General features: G+C 37.9%; 1 protein-coding gene across 4 annotated transcripts; it reads left to right on the forward strand.

Annotated features, from left to right (window-relative positions):
* The first annotated feature begins 1,359 nt into the window (after nucleotides 1–1,359).
* LOC148073989 (protein phosphatase 1 regulatory subunit 12A) lies at nucleotides 1,360–25,823 on the forward strand. 4 transcript variants are annotated; one of them, XM_087796599.1, is made up of 25 exons: nucleotides 1,360–1,705; nucleotides 8,243–8,373; nucleotides 8,452–8,570; nucleotides 12,201–12,357; nucleotides 13,151–13,295; nucleotides 13,381–13,455; nucleotides 13,534–13,613; nucleotides 15,194–15,387; nucleotides 15,454–15,563; nucleotides 15,645–15,836; nucleotides 15,905–15,993; nucleotides 16,086–16,175; nucleotides 16,327–16,413; nucleotides 17,766–17,846; nucleotides 17,923–18,013; nucleotides 18,072–18,188; nucleotides 18,323–18,425; nucleotides 18,489–18,583; nucleotides 20,608–20,667; nucleotides 20,739–20,761; nucleotides 20,840–20,888; nucleotides 20,944–21,048; nucleotides 22,034–22,084; nucleotides 22,239–22,289; nucleotides 24,875–25,823. In XM_087796599.1, exons 1-25 carry the CDS (start codon nucleotides 1,427–1,429, stop codon nucleotides 24,959–24,961), a joined length of 2,661 nt encoding a protein of 886 aa, XP_087652725.1. In that variant the 5' UTR covers nucleotides 1,360–1,426; the 3' UTR covers nucleotides 24,962–25,823. The 4 variants fall into 4 exon arrangements, with proteins under 4 accessions (XP_087652725.1, XP_087652726.1, XP_087652727.1 ...); XM_087796600.1 differs by having other exon boundaries at nucleotides 15,218–15,387; XM_087796601.1 differs by lacking the exon at nucleotides 22,239–22,289.
* The last annotated feature ends 497 nt before the right edge of the window (nucleotides 25,824–26,320 follow it).

The following is a 26,320-nucleotide window of genomic DNA, read 5'->3' on the forward strand; positions in this document are numbered from 1 at the left end:
ATCTGAAGTATTGTGACAGATGGTTTGACAAACTTCTTCTTGGATTCCATGAAACAAGGTCAATTAAAAATATTTTATTTTAAACACAAAATAAGCAATAAGAATGAATGTACTTGTTATTTTAGTTTTTTTTTTTGCAGAAATGTGATTTTTTTTTTAACTGAATGAAATTCAGTGAAATTCCTAAAAGTGAAATTCTTAAAGGTGAAATTCTTAAAAGAGGACTGTTTGGTCACACTAAAATATTCATGGCTGTGCTGGGAAAACATTTGTTTTTGTGAACAATATTAGTCCTATGTAATTTGAGAGTCCAAATTATGATTATTTTTAATAAAAAGCAGAAAGACACTTTGGAATAATCTGGCTAATAGCAATATAACCGGCTTTATTGTAAAAATGCGGGAACACCCTGGACATGTTATCAGGCTTCCTTAAAATCTTAAAGTATAAACCTACTATTTTATTTTTATTTTAAAGGCCTATTTCTTTTTCAAAGTAAGTAAGTAATGGTTGTTTCCAAAGCATCGCCATTAGTGTATTAAACCGAGCATTAGTGTGTTTATTTATAATCAGAAGTTAAAATGCTCATAAAAAAATAATATCCACACAAATTTGTCTTTAATGTATGAAAAAGGGTAGTTTGAAAATAATAATACTAGTACTTTTGAGTTTCTTGGGCGAGAGGCGGGGGAAACCTTGAACAGAAGGAAGGGCGCACAAGTACATACAACCATTCACACACACACTCAGTCCCCAAGTCTCCAATCAACCTCTGTATGTTTTTGGACTGTGGGAGGAAACCGGAGTGCTGGGAGTAAACCCACACAACACGGGGAGAACATACTGTACAAACTCCACACAGAATGGTGTCAAATTGCCTCCACTGCCAGCTGAGAAGTGAACCTGCAACCTTCCACCTTAACCACTGCACACCTGAATATTCTTGAGAGAGAGAGAGAGAGAGAGAGAGAGAGAGAGAGAGAAAGAGAGAGAGAGAGAGGCACCTTGGACACTTTAAAAATACTTGTGCATTTGTTTTGCAGACCATTTGTGTCCAATTTATAATGGGGTGTCTTTAAAATGATTATTTTTAAATGAAAAGTGAGGATGGAATGGTTTAGAAAAAAGGGGGGAACACCCTGGAAAGTTTGGCGGGCTGCCACAGTGCTTAAATCGACAGACAACATAGTGATGATGATTCAGCAGAGCTCATGAACTCCATTTAACTTCCCAATCCCTTGAAACTCCCTCTCTATCTTTACTCCCGTCGTAAAATAAATAATTTGCGTCACAAGTTGTTTGCAAAGTGCATGTCCCGTCGCTCTCCACCAGGGGGCGCACTCAGGGGGGAGGCTCCGCTCGGACCATCCCCTGAGCTCCTCTCGAACCATCAGCTGAATCTGTCCGGGAGACAGACCAGGGGAAGATGGCGGCCACTGACCATTCCCGGTCTGAAGCTGCAAAGCAGCGGCGCAAGGACCAGTTGCAGCGATGGCTGGGCTCGGAGACGGACGCGACCGGGTCCGGGACCGGCAGGGACGCGTCGAGCGGGTCCGGGTCTCGACGGCCGCGGGTCCGCTTCGCTCAGGGAGCCGTTTTCATGGCCGCCTGCTCCGCTGGGGACCGGGAGGAGGTGGCGGCTCTCCTCCGGCAGGGAGCCGACATCAACCACGCCAACATAGACGGGCTGACGGCGCTGCATCAGGTACCGAGTCCGACGGAACTTTTTCCCTTCGCTCGACCCAAACTCCGGGACGATGCTGATGTGAGCCAAGTCTCTCCCGTTAGCATTAGCTTAGCGTCTAAACTTACCAGCCAAACTTTGTGTGGACGAAAGTAACATTTTAAAATTCAACAACTATGATTGTTTACCACTAGTTTACCGTTGGTTAGTTCTGACACATGGTAGAAACAATAACACCTTATTCTATGTAATTATTATCAGCAAAAGTTGAACCCAAATATCTGTAGCCACGTATTTGAAAATGTGAATTAAATGTGACCTTCACTAATGTTTTCATTTATCTGTTTTCTCATTGATTTGTATTTGTTTATCTAAACAGTTATATAGTTATATATTATTATTCCCAAGAACCTTTATGTAATATTTTGATCATGAGGTAAAATCTTATACAGCATCATAATGACTTTTTTTTATTTTTGCCAATGTGACAGAAGTATATTTTCAGAGGATGCAGTATTATTTAAACAGTCTATAGTAGGGGTGTGTATTGGAAAGAATGTGACGATAACATACATATCACAAGACAGGTACAACTAAACAATATGTTGCGATACTGTAGTAACAAGAATATATTTGTAGTTTTGTCAAGTACTTGACTCAGAATTCACAGACCACATGACTCTTGACCATGTCGTAACTGCTTTCATTTGTTTTGAAAATATCTCCAAACATCAGCTTTAAAAGTAGCTGGAGTCGACTGTATCCTCTTGTCCTCAGTCATAGCCCCCCTGGAGGACGTAATGACTGTCGTCATCTAGCAAATGGAAGTTTAATTGCAACACAAAAATAAACAAATTCTGTGAATATTAGCATTTTAATTGTAAATAAAAAAGATGATTTTTATATCACACTTTTTGGACTCTAAACCATAAAAGAGCAATGGCAAAACAAATCTCTAAATAATATATATATCATTTTTAAATGTTTTTAATGGATACTGTTCCATCCAATATCAATAAAGATTTATCGCCATATGAATGTTTTCTAACACCCCTAGTCTGTAGGTTTTAACTTAGGTAAAGTCCAATGCAGTGGACCCCAACTTCTCTGCAACCAAGACAGGTTTAATTCACAGGTCCTACCTTCAGATAAAAACAGTTAAAAAAAATAAATCATATAGAGTTTGCATTTCACTCATTTTAACCAGTTTAAATATAGGAAACAAGTGCCTAACTAATGCCTCACAAACAGGTACCGGTCAGAGCACTGGTCTAATGATTCCTAAATTGGCTTCTCATCCTCTGTTCATCTAAATGCAGAACGTCCTCCAACTCCCTCCCTCCTCTTCACTTCAGTCATAACACCGAAGTGGCCTGGACAATCTCACTGTCACACAAACCCTCCGTGATGTATCTGTGCTCTGTTTTTTAAAAATTCCCTCTCTTATAAACAATTCTTTCTGGCAAAAGAAGATGGAAATATGGCAGATTTTTCTTCTTGGGATTATTGCGTGCAAACACGAGGGACTTTTTTTTTCGGATTGGTGTCACAGCGACTGGCAGTGATGTCATTCTTTTGGGGGTCATTTAGAAGCTCTCAGATAAGTAAGACAACGTGTTCATGGCTGGATATTTAGTGAAAGGGGTTGTTCAGATGTATTACCATCTCCAAGTGTGGTCCTTCCTTTGCCCTCCATCATTCTCTCCCCTGTTGCTCATCGGTTACCAAGCGACCAAATTAAATATAGTCCCACGCACTCCAAACTTTCCGTCCTCCAAAGTCTTACCCCCTCCCTGACTATTTCGCTCTCCTTCAGGGCCGCCTCCTCCCGGCCCTTCTCCTCTCTCTTCTCCTCTCCCAGTGGTGGAGACTATTTCAGATGAAGAAATGGAAAACATCATGCAGCAGCAGCAGCAGCAGCACAGGCGGCTGTTGTTGAAGGCAACATTTACAATGAGTCACTTGATGAGTCTGCTGGGGAGCCTGTGTGCCCCCTTGTTGTACTTGGGGTGTAAGAAGTGCCCAGTGTTCATTCATCCAGTCAGAATTGCTCAGGGTCCTATCCCCTCCCCAATTTAGGTTGGAACGATCGCTGCTTATGCCAGGGCTTTTACAATGACCCGGTTGCGGGTTTTTTCGTTCTATACCGGACACTTCTGTCACAACATGTTTTCCAGTATTGTGTTACGAGTATTGATATTAGATAGTAATATATCATCCGTGATATAGACCTTGTGTTACGAACCTGGTCCGTCATCAAGTACATTATAAGGGACTGTTAGAGTTTTTGTCAAGGCAACACAAATCCATATAAGATGTTATCAACTAAATATGGACCCGACAATGTTTGAAAATGAGTATGTAAACGGGTAAAAATACCTGCATTTTTCACGATATTTAATCAATTGTATTTACGATAATCTGCCTGAACTTACTTCCATCTCTTCTCCCTATCAAATGGATTTAAAGAAAACTTTATATTTTGTTATTTCTATTTAAATAATTTCATATTTTTTACCTGTTCTTCAGACCCTTATTAACAAAAACCTACATACTTGAGTAACCTTTTAAAAACAATTATCTTAAAATCTGATTTCACAATAGAAAAAGCTTTCATTCAAAGAAAGAAATAACTAAACTGTAGTTTTGTGTGTGTCTTGCTTTAGGATCCAAGAGTTGAATTGACAACTTACTAGGCCATAATTCCTATCACTGAAACTAACTAGTCAGTAGGTACTGTACCTTAGTACCACAAAAGTTTTGACCGTTTCATTTTCCATTAGTCAAATACATGTTGTGGCCTAAAAATCCCTTCTTGCACTGCATTGTCACACAATTCATACACTTCCAAACACCTACATCATTTTAATAACATGAAATTATAATTAATTATTTACAAAAAAATAGTTAACCAATGGACAATGATTAAATTAACCCAAATTATTTGCATGCAAATTCAACATTGCAAATGAGCTGCCATCCCTCTCAACAACCCTCTGAGAGACCTGAACACTTCCCATGGTGCTTTGCAGCCTAACCAACCAATAACAACTTTCCGTCACTTTTGACATAGCAACATATACAGTATAATTCAAATAGAATTGCTGCAATGAACAATTCTGGCCCTTGTCACACTGATTTTTAATTTAATTTTTAATTGGTTGTAAATTAAAAAAAACCATAAAAATAAAGTATAGACAAATATCAATGTCTTTGACCATATTGTTTCCAAAGAATCTAGTTTCTTTCCTATGGCCGGAGCATGTACGAGTGGAACTTGTCAATAGACATGACTTTAGATGTTATTGATTGAATAACCAGAAAGGAAACGTTAACTCTCCTCTATAAGCCATGATGTGGGTCAGTACTGACACGTAAATAATGTTAAATAAACACTTATTAGCTGCCATGAAACTACATTTAAAATCAAATGCAGTGAAAAAGAGCTAATTGACTTGTTGCGGCTTTACGATGAGTTAAATTTGTCCAAAAGCCTCTTAAGGCAGCTTAAGATGACCTTAAGGACGATGTGTGAGTGTGTATGTGTGTGTTTGTGAGCAAACACAAGTGGCTGTTTAGAAGGAAAGTTTGCCAGTGATACAACCAGAGGCACAAAACATGTGGCTAACTTTGTAAACCAGTATTTAACAAAGACTGCCTTCGTTTTAAAAACCTGAAAAAGCCTTTTCTCTCCTTTGTAAAAGAAAACAATAGCCACAAACTAGTGATGGTTCGAAACTCAAGCAGACCCCCTGCAGACCAACTTTTATAGCCAGTTTGTTGCTACTTAATGCTTAATTTAACAGGTTTCTCTGTTGCTTGTCGTCTTCTATACAACAGTGTATTGTTTGGTTTATTTTATTCTTAAGAAATGTGTGTTTTCTACATATTCTTTACATTAAAACAAGGTTAGTTGCACTAACAATGATGGCGTAGAAAAGTAGCAGAGATACATTGAATATGTATCTCTGCTACTTTTATACTTTGACATTTTCTAAAATAAATTGAACATACTATCTTGCATGTCGGGTTTGGAAATACTTTATTATAGTGCGTTAACATTCTGAGACAACAGCCGTTATTTTATATTTTAGAAGAAACCTTTGGTACCCAACTGTTGCTTTAAGAGAGCAGTGTCCCGCTATTTATTTCCTCATAATAAATCATAATAAAACGGGTTTAAGAGTCATTATTTAACTCAATTTCTGCACACAGTCCTTTCTAGGAAAACAAATAAAAACGTCACCTGGACCCATGAGATTGTCATGAGATGGACCTCGGGACCAGTGTTTCTATCACTCGGCTCGCCGTTGCCGCAGGAGAACCAGCTAAATAGAGTGTCTGTCCTGCTTGTGCCACAGAAGGAGTTTTGGAAACTCTTACCCAACTTCTAATAAGGGCTTTTAACAAAGAGATACGAGAACAGAAACATCAGTCAGTATCAGTGATAACAGCTGCTGTGTTGAAGATGGCATACAAGTCATTTTGTTTTCTTGATTTCATAGAGTTTGTATCGATTTCAAATTTAAAAATATCAATTAATAGAGCCTGAGATCGAATATTTACACGTGGAGAACAAAGCATCCAACCGCCTCGTTCTGGTGCTTGAACTTAACAACGTCATGTTGGAACGTAAACATCCGACTGAAACAGTTGTGTAAACGTCCGAAACCTTCGAATAAAAATGTCTATAACCTGTGACAAATGGGCATCACTTTCACTTTTTACGTACAATAATTTTCCCGTCACCAAGCGGGAACAAAGTCCCAGGGCTCAACCTCAGTTAATATTGCATCATTACACTAATATTGTTGTTGCACTTCAAGTACATATTGTGACTTAAGGCTGAGTTGTGTTTTTTTAGTGTGTTTGCAGATTAAACACCCTCAGGTGGGTTACATTTTTGTGCAACTGTATGCTCTGCCTTGTACAAGATGTCGATGTAGGTTGTCTCGAGAGGAAACCCAAGCTTGTATTACTAAAAATAAGAATTAAAAATAGAAACACCAACCAATGGAATATAGAAATACATTTAAACATTTTGACTCTTCGCTCCTAGTTTAAAGTCAATTTCTGCATAATTTAAAATAGTGTCTCAGCCTTATGTATGATGTAACTGCAATGTCCGAGAAACTTTGTTTGGCCACTGCCACTTTTTGTGTGTGCATTTGTTTACAACACTTCCTGGTAAATTCAAAAGTTACAATAGTTACTTTCTTCAAGTGAGAAAGTAATTAGGGGAGTGTATCTAGTAGAAGAACTCACATTTCTCCGATCCTTAAAACTCTTCAATGGCTGCCAGTTTCTTTCAGGATCAACTTTAAAATTCTGGTTCTTACTTTCAGATCTATGGTCAGGCTCCTCCTTAAATCACTGATCTGATCCAGCCTTACACCCCAGCTCGGGCTCTGAGGTCTGTGGATCAGAATCTACTGATGGTTCCTCGCACACAGTTCAGGACCAGAGGAGAGAAATCCTTCCAGGCTGTTGCTCCTAAGCTTTGGAACGATCTTCTTCTCCCTCTGTGTTTGATGATCTACTGAGTCCTTCAAGAAACATCTTAAGACACTTTTATTTGTTCAGGCTTTTCCTTCGTTTTCTGAGGCTCTTGTGTTTGTCTCTGTGTTGTCTTGACCTTTTAAGTATTTATTTTATTGGGCATTTTTTTGATTGTTTAAGCCCTTTGTGACCCTGGTCTTGAAAAGCGCTCTACAAATACTAATTACTTATTTGCATGAATCTGGATATACAAAACATTTCACGATACAGGGATACGATAGGATGTGATGCAATATAACCACCGCAAAACAATGTTATGTAAATCATAGAAGTACTTGATTGGTGTCGCAGAATCTTGATGAAGTCGTAACTGATTTCATTTGTTTTTAAAACAAAATATTTCCAAACACCGACTTCAACAAAATCTGTTGGAGTCGACTGTATCCTCTTGTCCTTAGTTATCACTGTGATCTTGCAGGATATACTTTTTTCTTAATCCACAGAAATCATTGCTTTAACTAAGAAGGAAAAGAAAAAAATGTTAGATAATATTGCTTTATTTGAAAACCTAGGCCATGAATGTGTTTTTACTTTCTCTTACTTTCTCGCTGCATATACTCTAACAATACACACTTCCTGTCTGATTAAATTCCTCTCCGAGGAGGCCAGCTGGCTCGCTAGCTTTCCAGCAACCATCGTCCTACAATGTGCTACTTCCCAGCAACAACCTTGTAATTTGTTTGGTGTGTTTTAAGAACTCCAGTGCACGACACGTTTTTTTTTTCTTTCTCCCTTGACCAAACTACACTTGTCACCGACCCTAATAACAGTCGTTTCATGCAGCTTTGACTTTTTCCTCTTAGCCACGATCCTCACTGTGGGCAGTTTATATGTTCCTTCTGTGCTTGCGCGAGTTTCCATGACGGGTTATTGACGATAATAAATAGTCCGTAAGTGTGAGTCTGACTTATGTGGAAGACAATACATGACTTTATGTAACTGTCGAGACATATCAGTGGCTGAATGTTGACATTCTGACGAATGTTTGGTTTCCCTCAGGCATGCATTGATGAGAACGCAGAGATGGTTCAGTTCCTGGTGGAGAGCGGCAGCGACGTCAACAGGGGGGACAACGAGGGCTGGACTCCTCTTCACGCATCGGCTTCCTGCGGCTTCATCCAGATCACCAAGTGTGTGCACATAAATCAGACCAAATATGAGGTTACCACTGAGGCATGTGTACATTAAAAGTCGTGTTTGTTTGGTAGGTATTTGATAGAACACGGGGCTCATGTCGGAGCGATCAACAGTGAAGGAGAACTTCCTCTGGATGTGGCCACTGAAGATGCCATGGAGAGGCTACTCAAAGCAGAAATCAAGAAACAAGGTCAGAACTTAAATGGGACATGTTTTACTTGCTTTTCTTTTTACCCTTTTAACATTTTTAGTCCCATTTGTGTATTTGTAATTGTTTGCTAGAAATCAAACAATGGCTGAGTGAAAACACTCTACAGCTAAATGTGGACAAAACTGAAACACTGGTGATTGCTCCTGATGATAAGATTCCAGGGTCGAGTCAGTACTTGGGTGACTTAGGTCAGTCTGTCAAACTGAGCCTGAGAAACCTGGGTGTTGTATTTGATAAAGACATGTCTCTTGTTCGACACTGTAGAAAACTGACCAGAAACTGTTTCCTTCAACTGAGAAAAATCTCTAAACTTAGGAAAATGTTGTCGGAACATGATCTGGAGCTTGTAATCCATGCGTTTGTTTCTTCTCGTCTGGACTATTGTAACAGTTTGTTTTCATGTCTTAACAAGAAGGATCTGTCTCACCTGCAGTTGATTCAGAACTCTGCAGCGAGAATTCTGACCTGCTCTAGTAGAAGAACTCACATTTCTCCGATCCTTAAAACTCTTCACTGGCTTCCAGTTTCTTTCAGGATCAACTTTAAAATTCTGGTTCTTACTTTCAGATCTATTCATGGTCAGGCTCCTCCTTACATCACTGATCTGATCCAGCCTTACACCCCAGCTCGGGCTCTGAGGTCTGTGGATCAGAATCTACTTATGGTTCCACGCACACGGCTCAGGACCAGAGGAGAGAAATCTTTTCAGGCTGTTGCTCCTAAGCTTTGGAACGATCTTCCTCTCTCTTTGCGCTTGATGGAGTCTACTGACTTTAAGAAACATCTTAAGACGTTTCTATTTGTTCAGGCTTTTCCTTGAATTTCTCGAACTCCTGTGTTGTTCTCAGTATTATCTTAATCTTTAAAGTATATACTTTTTTGAGTATTGTTTTGATTGTTTAAGCGCTTTGTGACCCTGGTCTCGAAAAGCGCTATATAAATAAATATTACTTACTTACACTTATTTTGGGCTTCATTAAATACATTAACTATGGTGTAAAAAATGTTTCTTGTTACTCTTAATGATAAATAACATGCGGTTTTGAAGTGTTAATTATCTGTACATAAAATCTACACCAGAATCTCCTGTTGTTCCACAGACATTGTAGTTTATAAGATGCTCGGAGATGCTATTGAGTATCATGTCACTTTACTGAGTACTTTTGAGTACTTCTCAACAGCTTAGGAATCTTCCCGTTTTAAAAAAACCTCTGAAACATTGCATTTGTTCTGCATTCTTGTCTTGTGGCTACACTTGTGTGTCTAATTCATATCCGCTTAAAAAAACAAACATGAGTTAAGTATCAAACGATATAATTCTTTAAACTGAATTACGTGTTAGATATATATTTTATATTACTCGGAACTAATTCTGTGGCAATTTAATTTTGTTACCGTTACCACTTGAGAGCACAAGATTCTTTCAGTGAACATGACACTGGAATGGCAAATAAAAAAAAATCTGATTCACAAGAATGTTTCCCAGAATGACATATTCAAGTTATTCAGTTTATATGTCATCTCATACGGGAGGGAAGAATACTCTTTTAAAGATAAGTATGTGAAAATAAGACATTTTAAATAACACAGGGAACAACTTAAACACAAAAACTTGAAAAAAGAGGGTACTTTTTTTTTTTTTACTGATGAAACTTTTGAAAAGATTCATAAGTTTCAACAAATTTAAATCCTAAAAAAAATAAATATAAGTAATTTTTCCATTCTTTCAAAACTAAAACCCTGGAATTTTTTTGCCAGGTTCAAATTTCAATCAAAAAAGTTGTCAGGAATCATTTAAAGAGTTCTACCAAATTAAAGCGAATGAGTATCAAGATGTTATCACCAGGCATAAACCAGGACAGACGATAGAACTTCCGGGTCTCGAATATATAAAATTAAAAACTGCCTTTGGCCAGTAGTTCAACATTCCTTTTATCCGAATTAACCAAATTATGTTGAAAAACTGTAAATTTTTTTTTCGTTTATGATGATCTAAAACAAAGGACACTTTTTATGTTTTGTTTTTCGTTCTTAATTAAATAAAGAATTGTATGCCGATTCTTCAAACAAATCCATAATGTGTATCTTGGATTATCTTAAACACTGTCATGGGTCACAATATCAACACATGCAACAATCAACTATTGTTTTGAGCCAACCATCCGACATGTTATGGTTTATTAAACAAAGAAGATGGAAGATGATAAAAGACCAACGACAATGGTGATGATAAAATTAAACAATTTAACACAACTCGCAGTTCAAAAAAACAAATGTCCACAAGATGGGAGTAGTATTATAAGAGTCCCTTATCTCAGTTCAGAGTAAAATTGGTCCGTAGCTCAGTCTGAATCACAGTTGTCCATGAAGTCCAACAAACGTCCAAGAGAAAGGGAAAGACAGTTCAGGGCTGGAGTGGCTCCAAGGTGAGGGTAGAGGAGAGACAAAAAATTAGAAGGCAACTCACCGAAGAAGAACAAAAAACACTCAAAAGGCAGTCAGGACAACAAACGAGTACAAAGTAGAGATCCAGAAGGTCAAGCAGGAGCAAGATTTTCCAGGGTATCTGAAACAACCTGTTAACGCCGAGTGTCAGGTGTGTCTGGGCTTTAACCCTGGTGGTTGACTGCCTGATTGTCAGCAGCTGTGGATCTTGCGGAGCGCAACCCTGGGAACCATCAAGAGATAGAGAGAAGGGCAGGGACCGGAAACACCAATGCTGTGTCTCAAATCTCATACTACTCTTAGTATGCTAGAAGTTAGTATGCATCAGTTTAGTGTACGTACTAACTAGTACGCAAATTCTCCACAGATAGTATGTCTCAAATCAAACACTGCTGCTACACACTAACCGGAGATCACATGACAGCTTCTTCTTCTACTTCTATTTAACGATGTTTCAACCAGCTGTTTGAACGCTATCGACACCTGCTGGCAGCACGTATTGCAACTTTGGAAAAAGAAATAAAGAAAAAATATGAGAATCTAAATAATCGCGAGATATTTAAGCTGGTATCAGCAGCGAAGATGTGTTTATCCTCCTACTGCTGCGGAAAATGCACCTGTAAGTATATGCATATATATGCATTTATATATGACGTAACTTCCGTTTAAAACGTCACTAAGATGGCGGCTGTTTAGTATGGTTAGTGTCCATCGAACCATGCTCAGTTTTGTGGGCGTGTTAGTACGCCAATTTAGTGTGCATGGCGCACTAAATTTCGCATACTAAGAATTGAGACGCACTAACGCACTAAAAATACTAACTTTTAGTACGCTAGTATGAGATTTGAGACACAGCACAATACAAAGCCAACGTTCCCGGAAGGTGGACGTGACACGACAGGCCAAATAAAATGACTTGGGGGGGCTGAATTTGACCCTCAGGCCTTGAGTTTGAAACATGTGCTCTAATTCAACAATTCAAAAATTATAATTTGGGGGTTTTATCTTTATTGATACCTAAATATGCATTTTATTTTTCATATTATACATGAAATATATAATATATTTCATGTATTATCATTATATATAAATATTTTCTTTCATATTCCCTTGAACTCTTACTTTTGTGTTGATATCTTGATCTCTTTGAAACAAATGTTCCAGGGGTGGATGTGGACCAGGCCAGGAAGGAGGAGGAGAGGATCATGCTTAAAGATGCCTCAGCGATGCTGGCAGGGGGCGGAGCTCTCACGCCACACCCTAACACCAGGGCGACGGCACTTCACGTGGCGGCAGCGAAGGGATACATCGAAGTCCTGAAGTAAGATTCTATATGGGTGCCATCTGAAAATTGAATGGTTCGTTTTTAAGGGAAACTAATGCGAAAACCCAACTCTTCAATGGTCTTCAATGCCAGCTGTAATCACGCCTCGCTTTGTTTATACAATGAGATCCTTGGAGGTGGAGACTTCCTGGGTTGATGAGGTGCTGTGATGAAGCTCGATGTTTGACCAATCACAGCAGAGTGTGTGTGGTTATGGCAAACGAGATCTCATCTCCAGAAAACATAGTGTTTTCAGTGGGTTTTCAATATTTCAATGAAAAGAGAGTTTTGTACAAACAAACACATACTGATGAGTACAATAGAGTCCAAGATCAATTTAAGACTCACTTTAATCAACATTTCAAATGTTAAAACTTGTGTGTTTTTTTGGAAACTTTACATTTTTTTATTGAAACGTTTTTTTAAGCATTTAATTATTTTTAAAATCATTAGATTCACTAAAAGGTTAAATCCTTATTAATGTATCATTTAATTCCATAATTTGTACATTTAAATAATTACTTTTTTTCTTTTTGAATCATTAAATTGCAAAATTCAAATATAAATAACATTTTTAGATTGAAAGATTATAAGAGGCTATAAAAACAAAAGTGCTATTGAATTTAGAACATTTATTTTTTAAATTCTTGGAATTAGCATAGCATATTATGTGTAAAAAAAAACAACAACAACAACAAAAACACTCAATATTCTGATGTCAGTACTCTGAGTAGTGTGTGTGTTGTGAGGCAGTCATTCTAAGTGTGGTGGTTCATCTCCTCTGGCTCAGGGTGCTGTTACAGTGCGGGGTTGACATAGACGGCAGAGATGTTGACGGCTGGACATCGTTCCACGCAGCAGCTCACTGGGGGCAGGAGGAGGTCTGCTCACTGCTCGCTGACCACATGTGTGACATGACGGCCGTCAATAACGTGGTGAGCCGCGGTCAGATAATCCTTTAACGTCCTTTAACTACTCGCTAATCACGCCTGACTGTTCAAAAAATGTATGTCCTTTTAGGGCCAAACTCCTCTAGATGTGGCGGATGAGAACCTGGTGGACACTCTGGAGGAGCTGCAGAAGAAACAGAATGCTGTGCGTTGTCTTTGGCTGTTGTGATTGATTGTGTTACGGCAACAAGTGTGTTTATTCATGTTTAAAATCCTTTTGCAGTTACGCAGCGAGAGAGAAAAACAGACTCCTGTTATTGAGACCAACTCACAGATCTCCATGGTACCGGTCCGGACACGCAGGTCAGTGCCAGCTTGTTGGCATGTGTGTGTGTGTTTGTGTCATTAACTGTCCCGAGCTGAATCCCAGCAGTCCCACCTATAAGGTTGCATGTAGGCGCCGAATTAACCTTTCGTCTGCCAGTCCCTTTGAAAGCTGTCATGTCGACTGATGCCACCGACGTGTGGCGAGTCCCACTCCAACACTAAATAGCTGTTTTTAGGTTTTATGTACATAAGGGTTTCTTTAAGTTAATAGCTCTTTTTTGGCAGTTAAGTGAAGCAGTTACTTTTGCCCATGAGATACACTTGACAATGACAATTTTGATTGGTGATACTTCAAAGTTTCTGTAAATATATACTGTGAATATAACTTGATTATAATGTTTTTAATTAATCTAGACAAAAGTACAAATAATTGCAGTGAGAATTGTAGAAATTATTGTGAACGTTTTTCTACAAACAATACAAAAACCCGGATAAGAATAAAGGAGAACATTTTATCACAAAATACTTGAATAAAAAAAAGTGAATATATTTGGAAATATAAAGGAGGAAATGAATAAAATAAAGGACTGAAATTAAATCTTTAAATTAATTTCAATACAAACATTAGAATAACAATAAATTAAACTGCAAGTTTAAAGTATAAAACACAAAACCATGAAACATTTCTACATGATTGGTTATAGATTTCCTCACTGATCAGTCTCATAAGAAAATAAATGTTGCTGCAGGACATAAATGCACTTAAAAAATCACTTTTCCTTTTAAAAATTGTAAACCAGCATTTAATATAGTTGGCACAAATAAAAACCAAGACACGTATAGAAACATTCTTCTAAATGGAGAGTTTTTCATATTGGTAATATTCACAAACAAAAACTGTTGTTGAATTAAAATGTTGTTTGCAAATTAGAATCTATAAAGATCAATACATTTCACCAATAAATTACCCAAAAGCAATCAACATCTCTATGCATATACATAAATATAACTCACAACTAATTATTTATTTCAATAATTGAGTTAAAATGCAAGTGAATAACTGAATAAGTTTCTATCAAGCTCCCCTCAAAGTATTTTTTTAAACAAGCTTTAATATGGTAGCATAGCAAATAACTGTCATTTTATACTGATTATTGTTGATTAAAATATTGCTGGTGTTCGAGGCACTACATTTTTACATGCAGTTTTGAGAGTTTTGCAGGTTTTTTTTACAATAATGTGGCAATTTTATAATCCCCCCCAAAAGTATCTATTTTTCTAAATTAAATTAGATTTTTTTTATATAATTTTTGAATAACTTCCTTTTTAAAGTCAAGAATAGCCACAAAAATACACTATGTTAATTAAATGTTTCATCAAACAATCTGTGACCTTTTTTTTTTCGTACAGAAAAGCAAGAAGGTGTGAGCATTAGGGTTCTTAACTTAAACCTGAGCTGGGCCTAGTCATTGTGACCAGAAACAAAGCTTTTGCCACTGGTGTGTTGTTGAGAGCATGCTCCCTCTAATTGGCTGCACATGGAACGATTGTCCTCACTGATCAGCTTCCTGCATGCCACCTGTTTGTTCCACTCCACCTCGGCCCCGCCCCTGCAGGACTTCTATCTCTCGTATGAGCAGCAAGGAGAAGATCTACCTCCACGAGCGCGAGAAGCACCCGCCGCCCGCCCTGCAGAGCGGCCCGCCCGAGGACGAGGAGGAGGACGGCCAGACCGCTCCGAGTCAGCCCAAGGCGTCCAGCAGCTCCAGCTCCGAGGAGGAGAGCGAGTCTGAGAGTGATGCCGAGTCTGGTGAGCGCTTCGGCTGCCGCTTCTACTCTGCTCTCTGATCAAAATGGACAATTTCTTTTTTTGTAGAGAAAGCCAAGAACCTAGAGATCATCAACAACTTGAACAACAAACGAAACACCACTAGCCTCCTTCCTACCTCCATGTCGGCATGCACTGCTGCCAGCCAAGTGAAAAGGGTAATTTGGAGGATTCATTTCAGAAGAAAAGCCAAACTAATACACAACTTTTCTCTCTCTGTGGTGTTCTTCTTACGACAGGAAACAAGCAAGCCGCCGGCGACGGAGGCCCCGGAATCCTGGAGAACGTCGTTGAGGAAAGCGGGCAGCTCGGTGACTCTGGGCTCGGCTGGATTGTCTGAATCCAGTCAGGACCCGAAGGCTCCGCAGTCGGTCCTGGGCATGAGTCGCTCGGCTTCCAGCCCCCGCCTCAGCTCCGAAGGTGACGCCAAGGTTCGTGAGCCACATTCTGAACCCTCGTCGAATCGCTTCCATCAGCTAACTTGGACGCATCCGAACAGTCGCAGGAGCCAAAACTCGCTCGGGTTCCGCCCATCACATCGCGCCGACTCTTCAGTATCCCGGACAGCACCAACGACAGCTCCAACAGGTGAGTGTTGGCACTTGGCTGCTGTGTGTTTTGAAACCAGAACCATCACTACCAGTCACCGCATATATATCCCCCCCCCGTCTCCTTCCCAGCTGGCTCAGCCGTAGTTCCTCTTACACGCGACGTCTTTATAGTCAAACACGGAATGATCTCACTAGTTCCAACTCCTTGTTGCTTCACAGGTCAGTCGTGCTGCTCACGTCCCTTCCTGCTTTTGTTTGCTCTATCAATGTCAAATCATTTTTGCTCTAACCTTCACCGACCACCTCCTTCTCACCTGAGATCCGTGAGGTTTTCGTCTGATATTTCCCGGAATACTTCTGTCTTCTCTAGTTACGGAAAGCGACTGGATGACTCAACCGTGACCTCAGACACCGGCTCGGCTGGACTCAGCCGTCTTAATAGCGTCCTGGCCCAAAGGTACGCCGTCATCTTAACGCCCGGAGTCGTCATCCATCATGAGTTTGTAGTTTTTATTTAAGTGATCGTTGCTGACTCAGCAGCAGCTGTAACCGGGGTTGCTATGGAAACGCTCCCAAAGTTTAGCAACTCTAGAAATTGAATTTACGAGCAGCTATGTGAGAATATTCCTTCCAGTCCATTAACTTTTAACAGTTCTTGTATAAGCCGCTTTTCCTATAAATGAGGCCATTAAAAACATGATGCAAAAAGTGGAAGATACAAAACGACACTTAATATTTTTGACATTTTAGAAGTTTCACTTGAAAACTTGTATTTCAAACAAAAAAATTCCCAGACTGGAATTTCTGTAGTGCTGTCTAGAAATAAGATGATTCATTGAAGCATCATTTAAAAATGTAAGTAGAACTCCCAATGAGATCATAATAAGAACAAAACTACAAGCCCCATAATGCACTTCAACACATCCGTCTCCATATAGGAAGATGTAGATTAATAAAGATCATTGAGTCATAAACTCACCTTTTTAAAGTTTTAATAAAAATAACTTTTTTAATTGAAACTTTAAAATCTTCCGGTTCATGATATCCCCTAAATTTATATTTATTCCTTGGCCTAACATAGTATTTTCTAAACTGCTTTTTGGTTCTTTACTTTTTTGTTATATATATATATATTTTTTTTTTGTTACTTCTGGACCTTTTTATAATGCCCCCAAAAAAAGGATTATATACAGTATATCTTAAAAAAAACATTGTAATTTTGTGATGTTTATTTCATCAATTTATTCTTGTAATAAATAACTTTTCTCCAAATGCTTACCCCGTTTTAGGAAAGGGACTATAGATGAATATTTTTTCAATTTAATAATACGTAGGTTTTATATAGCACTTTTCTAGGCTTTCCAAAAACACAAAACAAAAATGATATAGATGGACAATACATGCAGTACGTGCATACTTAAATAGACTCAAAGACTTAAAAAAAAACAACCTGAAGAGAGAGAAGATAGACTAGAATTCCAATGTTTAGGTATTAAATAAGTTTATATATTTTTCACGTGTTGAGAAAAAAAACTCATTGAAAAATGGTGGTCCTTTTTTCTTTTGCGATCTTCATTTTTGGACAACAAACAAGCAAGGCATATTAAAGTACAATCCCACATGGACAAACATAAGAACACCAAGAGCCAAATCAAAAAGTAAATAAAGTAGCCATTGGCTAGCAAGTTGTAAATGTGTCAGTGATCCGAAATCAGTGGTTCAGATGTTCAAAGTCTACTTAGTGTATATATTCTGAGGTAAATGCTGGAACGTTCTTAATCTTATCTTCATTTGTATACCCTCATGAAGACATCCTCAGGAGCAGACGGAGAAGAAGGACCTGTCAAACTCACAGAACACCGCAGAACAGGAGACGAAGCAGAGACGCAAGTGAGTCTAATATCTCTTGAGTTTTTAAAACATGGAACGTCTCTCCTGGAGAGCTGACGGTTGAATTCACCCGCAGGTCGTATCTGACGCCGGTGCGGGACGAGGAGGCGGAAGCTCAGAGAAAAGCTCGCTCCAGACACGCACGGCAGTCGCGGCGCTCCACTCAGGTGTGTTTAGAATATCTTACAAGTGTGTCGAAGAGACGTGTGACTGTTTCTCTCTCAGGGAGTGACGCTCACAGATCTCCAGGAAGCAGAAAAGACCATGAAAACGGATAACAAAGCGAGGGAAAAGAAGGAGGAAGAGGAGAGGGAGGCGAAAATAAAGAAAGCAGAGGAAGGGGTGAGCTAGTTTTTGTAGCAACTTTCTTGCTCTTGTTCTTAAACAATTTCCCGAAGGAGACCTCCTGAGGGATCAATAAAGTTTTACCTTAACTTGTGGATGGTTATACTGAGCTGCTGGTGCTTGGTCTACAGGAAGTAAGTTGGAGATCTCGCATCGCCAGCCTGCAGAAGTCGGACCTGTTGGGTCTGACACAGCCCGCCGGAACGCCGAGACCACAGACCTCTGACCGCAAAGGTGTCCGTCATCAATGCTGGCTCATAAGAAACTGTTTGTTCACTTTGTGTTGATGGCTTGCAGCTGTGGAAGCAGACAGTGAGACGGAGAGATGGGCCCAGGAGAGGAGGGAGAGGAGGCAGGCTCGTGCGAGGAGGAAGGCGCAGCGCACTGGAGAGGTCGGCCACGCTTCTCATTCTCTCAATCACACGTGGAGCTTTATCTTTTTATTACCGCTACCGTAGTAGTGATCGAGGTCGAGGTATTATTTGTATCATTATTATCGAAGTAACGCTCATCAAATAAAACAAAATGTTTCCTTTTTTTTTAAAAACTCAAAATAAAAATAAAAACGTAGACAAACTGAATGTCTAACGATAAAGCATTAAGTAGGCTAAATACAATCAAAACATGCAGTACGTGCATACTTAAATATATCATATATAACATATCAATGCGCAGGGCAATCATAAGCTTTATATAACAATAGTCATACTGATATTGAGATATTTTTGACAGTTTTCTCCAAAAATAGCAATATTGGCTGCATATCTTGTGAAAGAAAATAATTTTAAAGGTGCTTTGGATGTAGATTTACAATTTTCATTCGCTTGTATGGCTTCAAACATTGATGCTCTTGCGTGCAGTTCTGGTCAAAACCCATAAAAACTTAAACTACAGCATCTAATTGAATCACTTTAAAAAAACGTCCATGATTTTTACCATGAGTTGTTTAGAAAGTCATGTCAAATGATCTCCTTGTTGGAGGTAATTTGTGTCAAAGTGTTTTTCCAGTTGGTATAGATGTTTATAATTCATAAATTATCAATTGTCTTAATCATTTTAACACCACAACAAAAATGGCAAAAAGAAAAATAAAGTGTTTTTCACAGCCATATAATAATACCTTCTTTTTTTTTTTCTGAAATGACTAAATAAAATTCAATACAAGTCTGAAGTAAATTCTTACAGGGTAACATTTTATGTCCAAAACTGGGCCTGAACACGCTTTAAATCAATTATAAGATTAATGATATTTATTACACTTGAATGTTCCAGTAAAATCCCTCCTCGCCACAGTTAACATGATGAATCACACTCTGGCTTCTACCCTTAATGCCTCTCTATGGAAACAAAAGCATGATCACATCAAAGCGTTTCTACCATCATTCACTTCAGAGTAAAATCCCTTCTCTGTGTTCAGAACCTTTTACTTTCAACCTTGCACTCCGTCTCTTCTGGTTGTCCTGGAATCCTAGTTGATCAAAGTCAGGTTCTCTAGAGTTTTCTGCTTGAACTAGTCTTCTAAATAGGCTAAACATTGAGAAAAGAATAAAGAAAATGGTCATGGATGAATTTGTTTTCCTTTTTTATGAATACTATTTATTCTTTTATGGATATCTTGGATACAAAAAGCAGGTTTGTGTAATTATTTCATTTTAGCTTTTCTCAAATAAGTGGAAAACTCTCATGAACCCACTATTTATGTGTATCTTAGCCATCAAACCTTTTTAATAGTTGAACATTTAAAATGTTGAAACTTAAAATAAAAATTGAATTGAATGATTTCTCTATAGAAAGGTAGATTTACTTTTTATTAAATAATTGATTTCATTAAGTTGTATATTCATGTAAGCACTATTATGGCAACAATTCTATCAACTTTTAAAGGATGTCAATGAAAAAATATTACATTTAGGACATTTATTCTTGAAGTACTGGAATAAGAATATCAAACTGTGTTAAAAAAAAATAAAAAAAATTCATGACACCAAGGGATAAAAGATGGGATACAAGGTACAAAACCTCAAAAATATTTTAAATTAAAATTGGCCTTTGTCCAGAAACCGAGCAGTTCACGGTGGTCATTATGGGCCCAAGAAGTTCTCTGTATCTTTGCAAATCAAGCTTGAAGTTTTAACATTTGAAATGTGAATTTTAACCATTCAATATTCTGATGGCACTGAAGTACTTCAATAGTTGTCTTCCATAATATTTCTTGTTACAATTTGAACAAGCCATCCCTAAAATGTTTATTTCTGTAAGGCGTAGCTTAAATGTTTCTTGGCAAACTATTACGATTCTTAAAACAAGAACATTTGGTTGAACATTATCCTTCAGAAATGTTTAAAGACTAAGAAATGAAACGTGAAAAATTCATCGTCTCGGTCCATTTCAATATATAAATGTGTGTCATCTGCAGAACGATGACAACGAGCCCAGTGGAGAGGACGAGGTTGCCGGCAGCAGACTGGAGTCGCAGGTCTGTAATTGTAGGTTCCGTGGATTGTTCCTTGAGAAACCCCAAATAACACGTTTGCCGTTTGTTTGCAGACAGAGCAGCGCTTGAGCTCGAGGTATGTATGAAACCTTTGACCTGCTTTTTGTGCTCTCAACGTGATCCCTGAAACACAATAACTCCCGTCCGTCTTCAGGTCCAGCGTCACCAGTCAAGGTGGAGGCTCGGACAAGGATTTTAAAAAGGTGGGTACTTGGAGATGACCGTGTCCGCGGCAGATGTTTATTGTTGGTCTCTCAGTTGTTTGAAGAGTTGTCGAGAGAAAACACCCAGCTCCAGTCTCAGCTCCAAGATACTCAGAAGAGCGTGAGTCAGACCAGATTGGACCTGGAGAAGGCAACACAGGTGAGGAAAAGATCACCTACAGCTTAGAGTTAAATTCTCTATCTTTATTCTTCATTAAACCTTAAATACGCAGTGCTGTCAAAAATGGCTCCAGTAAGAGATGGGGGTCCAGATCACTCTTTGTTTTTTGGTTATTTTTTTATTGATTTTATTTAAATGTTTTCTAAAACACGTTTTTACGTTTTTATTTTCTAATTTTAATAATTTAAAAAATCCTTTATATTCTTTTTTTTTTGTAGTTTTAATTCAATATAAATATGATATTTAATAGTGGCTTCCATCTAAATCAGGCTAATCCAATCGAGCACGAGTTTCAAATGAATGAATTCTTAACATTGCTTTGGAATCCGCCATGATGAGTTGACGCACCAGTGCTTCTACGTTGTCATGTGATCATCTTTGTGTCGCAGGATTTGCAGAAAGTTCTGAAAGTAGCTCTTTACTCTTTTGGTGTCTGGTGGCACTATTATACCAACCTTTGTATATTGAATTAAAAAGCTACTAGTTGAAAAATATTTACTTACTATATATAAATAAATAAATTACTTGGTGTAAAAGAAAAGGTATTTATTTTGAAGTTATTATATTTTTATTAATTTAATTAAAAAATAGTTTGAACATTTGTAATGTTAAATAAAATATTCACCGTTTCACTTTCATATTTAAGTCAAACTGAGAGTGAAATCAAGTGAAACCACTTCAAAAGCTTCAGTTTAACTGAATAAAGTCTAGCGTTTGAGCATCTTTTTAAGTTTACATTGTGTGTTTACATTCTTTCCCACAATCTAAACAATCATGCGTCTTTTGGGACAGTTTTTTTTGAGTGATGAAAAGAGGAACAAATGTTTGAACCCTCAACTTATTGACCATATAAGCAACAGTGAGTTTGACCTTATTTTTGAATGGCGTTCACAGGGGATCGACTGGTCTGTTGATTAAATTGATTATTTGCTCATGACGATCTATTTGTTTTGTTGAATTCCAGAGACAAGAGCGTCTCAGTGACTGTTCTGCTCTGTTGGACCTGGAGAGAAAGGTAATCCTGCTGGACTTCTCTGTTTGTTTGTTCTTCTGCTTCACTACTGCCACCTCCGCTCACCGTGTGTTTTTGTTTTTGTTCAAAACACACTCACGAGTTGTCGCTCTAAATCACCTCTCTCTCCCTTCATCACCTAACTCCTCGGTATCAGGACCGGCGGGTGCTGGAGCTGCGAATGGCGGAGCTGGAGGAGGAGTTGAAGGTGAGAGTCCTTTCATGGCCACTGAATGTTGCTGCTGCATGCTGCTGTTTTTTTATTAGCTTCGGCCGTTGGTGCTTCGCTGGAGTGTGTCGACGTCTCTTCTGAGGTCGTTGGTATACAGCATAGGATTTATGACATTTTACAGCCGCGATCAGGATCAATTCTGCCTGTAAAACTCACCACTGCCACGTTGTACTAGCACGCCTCCAAACTAGATATGTTTAGCTATGGTTCAGGGGCCTAATCTGGCCCGCCAAGACATTTTATGTGGCCCACAGGAAGGTTTAAAAATATGCAAAATGAGTAAAAATTGATTTTTTTTTTTTTTCTTGTCTTTTAATAATGGTGGTAAAAAGCTACTTCCCACAATGCATTGCCATTAATCTTTTCTTCTTTTTTTGTATTCCTGATTAATCATAGAATCACTTCTAAAACATGAATGCAAATCTGTTTTTTAGTTTTGGTCCACAGAATCATAGCATTCAAAAGAAAAATATATAGTAAGTAAGTAATATTTATTTGTATAGCGCTTTTCCAGACCAGGGTCACAAAGCGCTTAAACAATCAAAACAATACTCAAAAAAGTATATACTTTAAAGATCAAGATAATACTGAGAACAACACAGGAGTTCCAGAAAATCAAGGAAAAGCCTGAACAAATAGAAACGTCTTAAGATGTTTCTTGAAGGAGTCAGTAGATCCATCAAGAGCAAAGAGAGAGAAGATCGTTCCAAAGCTTAGGAGCAACAGCCTGAAAAGATTTCTCTCCTCTGGTCCTGAACCGTGTTCAGGAACCATAAGTAGATTCTGATCCACAGACCTCAGAGTCCGAGCTGGGGTGTAAGGCTGGATCAGATCAGTGATGTAAGGAGGAGCCTGACCATGAATAGATCTGAAAGTAAGAACCAGAATTTTAAAGTTGATCCTGAAAGAAACTGGAAGCCAGTGAAGAGTTTTAAGGACCGGATATAGGATTAAACAGGAGCAGAATAAACATCTAATAAAAATTGCTCTTTTTAATGATTTATTCTGCAGTATTTTCTTTCCCTGGTGAAGTATTTTCTTCTATTCTATATATCTACTATATTCTATATTAATCACACACATGGCCTGAGGTGAATCGTGGTTAAAGATACTAAGGTTTATGAGTAAATGTAACTTTTTAAATGGATACATTTCAAGTCATTAAAAAACTCTTGTCCTTTACATTCATTTACAGTATATTTTAAAAGTTTTATACATTTTGAAAGTTTTGTACACTTTTAAATCTTACACTCTTTTTCTTTTGTATATATATATTTAACGTGGCGCTCCGAAGAGTCGGCTCTAAAGTAGCTTCATGTTAATGTCGATGCCTAAAAAAAGGTTTTCTACAAAGGAAAAAGAACAGATGATGGATGGATAAATGATTCGTAGACTTTAGATAAGAGTGAAGATGATGGTGAAGGAATTTGACGGGAGTGTTTGATGAAGGAGGACAAAGGCAGATGGTTAAGATAAACGAGCCTGATAAGAATTAAAAGACAATATCGGACTCATACTTTATGTTGTATATAGTTCTGGAATTGTAGATTTTTTTTTTTTTACTTTGACCGTTAATAGATTTTGGCCCTCATGTAAATTAGACACTTCACATCCTTTATGTTCAATTGTAGAATTTTCAACTCCCTTCATAAACCGCAATTTTCTGCTGTAAAAAAGTACATAAATATAAAATGATAATTGTCGATATATCTATGATTCGCTCTTAATAGTAGTAGTAAATTAATAACTATTTTTAGCGAGTGACAATAACTTCTATTAAATCCACTGTCTGAGGTAACGGTACTTTGTTCCATTGTTATGTAGAGGTTACATTTTGTCAATATTTATTTTGGTCAAATCATCTGATGCACGTATATATATATATACATATATATAAAAGTATATCACAGCAGTCAGAATACTGAGTGGTTAAATTTAGAATGTCAAATTCTACTTTTTTTTTTTTTAATTGAAATAATGCCGTTTTTTTGTTTTTTTTATCCTTTAGTATTTTTTTTGGAATGATTAAAGTCAATAATTTGTATAATAAAAGGTTCAATTTGTTTTTATTCAATAATTATAATCATTTGCATATTGAAAGGTTGATTTTTGTATTTATTTATTGTTTTCAGACATGAAATCTGATTCTAATTTCATTTATTCAAAGCATTTTAAATTCAATATTTTTGTATATGTTTCTCTAACGGACTAAACCAATCAAGCCCTGAGGTACTCGTTTCAACTCTTACATTCACACCAGAAAACTGGTCAAAAACTATCATTCGTTTCAAATGATTTTGAAGGAGATCCAGAGGAATCAACAGAGTTCATCCATTTTGGAATCTGCCAAATTTCAAAAGTTCGATCAAGTAGCTCGGTACTCTGTTGGCACGATTGTATCAACATCTAATATTTAAGACTCTTTTAGAAAATATTCCATTTTTTACAATTAAACGATTCAAAAAGACGAACAAATTCAACCTCGACGATATAGAAATGATAAAATGTCAACGTTTAAAAATGTTGGTCCGACTCCTCAACTTGACATTTCTCTCCACCAGGTCCTGGTCGACCTGCGAGCCGACAACCAACGTCTTAAAGATGAAAACGGAGCTTTGATCCGTGTCATCAGCAAACTCTCCAAATAAATCGCAGACAAAATCAGGGACCCCCCCGCTCCCCCTCCTTCTTCCTTCTACCCATCCTTTCAGTGCCAAAGATGGAGGTCGGGGGGGCGGCGGCGTTAACAACACAACTTTCTGTCGGCCTCTCGTGTCTTCCTTCAGCCACAGGAGCACCTCTGGCACGACACCAGCAGCTGCCAAGATCCTGGAAGTACGGAAAACACATCAACCACGAGTGCATCAGGGGAACACTAACATGCACACACACTCCTCTGCGTGCATCACATACTTCCTCCATGCACATTCCACGAGCGCTGGGCCCTCCAGCCTCTTCCAACATATTTAATTTTGTGAACACAGTCACGAGTTTACTCCACTCACCGTCCTCGACTGAAAAGGTTCTTCAACATCCTGACGAAGGAGGAGGTTTTTATTGCTCTGTTGGGTTTGTTTTTTTTGTTGTTGTCACCTACAAGTGTTTGAGCCCACCTACCTCCATCTATGCACTTCCTCGTACACACGTTTTGAATATACGTTTGTGGCCACAGAAACACTCCAGGAGAATTTACAAACTGGTCACTTTACTCCCACGACGCAACGAAACCTGCGGGCGGACGTTTGCTCGGCAACTTCTCCACCAACACGCGTCCTAGGAGAAGGATTTTAAACTAAAATTCTTGTTTTCTATTTCAACAAACTATCGCCATAGTTTATTCTTGTAGATTCAAATTTGCCACAGAATAAGGTCATGTATAGTATATTTGTAAAGAAAAAAAAAGTTTTAAATACATCCCATTAAGTGAATTCAAGCAGCTCTATAAGCACATGTTGGTTTCTAATATATTAAAAGGATGTTTCCACCTTAAATAAAAGTCTTTGTACAGCAGTCTGTGGAAACTTATTCCATCGCAGGAGCATTTATTAATGAGATTCATCATCAGTCCATCCTCTCTGGTCAGCTTCTCCTGGTTACCATTATAACTGATGCTTCTGAGGGAGTGTTGTGTACATGTGTCTCTTTATTCAATCAAAAAAGTTGCTTTAAATGAAGAAAAACTTAATTTCAGTGAAGAAATAATTTAAATCAGAAGAAAAATAACCTAAACGTTTTCAAAACTTTTTTCCACTTAAATAGGGTTTTGTTTTTTTTACTATTAAAATAACTTAGTTTTTCATTTATATGAAATTCAAACTGTTCATCACTAGGATCATTAAAAAAAACTTCCAAAACGTTTCACATTTCAGTTCAATAAAATGAAATCAAAAAGGAGTTTTATCTATATTTTAAAACGTTTTTCATTTTTATCAAGAGTGTAAAACTCTTGCCTTCATTTCAAAAAAAATATTCCCACTTTTTTTCATTTTGATCAAAAGGTAAACGAC

The sequence above is a fragment of the Callionymus lyra genome, chromosome 8 (assembly GCF_982586985.1).
Source record: "Callionymus lyra chromosome 8, fCalLyr1.hap1.1, whole genome shotgun sequence".
NCBI lineage: Eukaryota > Metazoa > Chordata > Actinopteri > Syngnathiformes > Callionymidae > Callionymus > Callionymus lyra.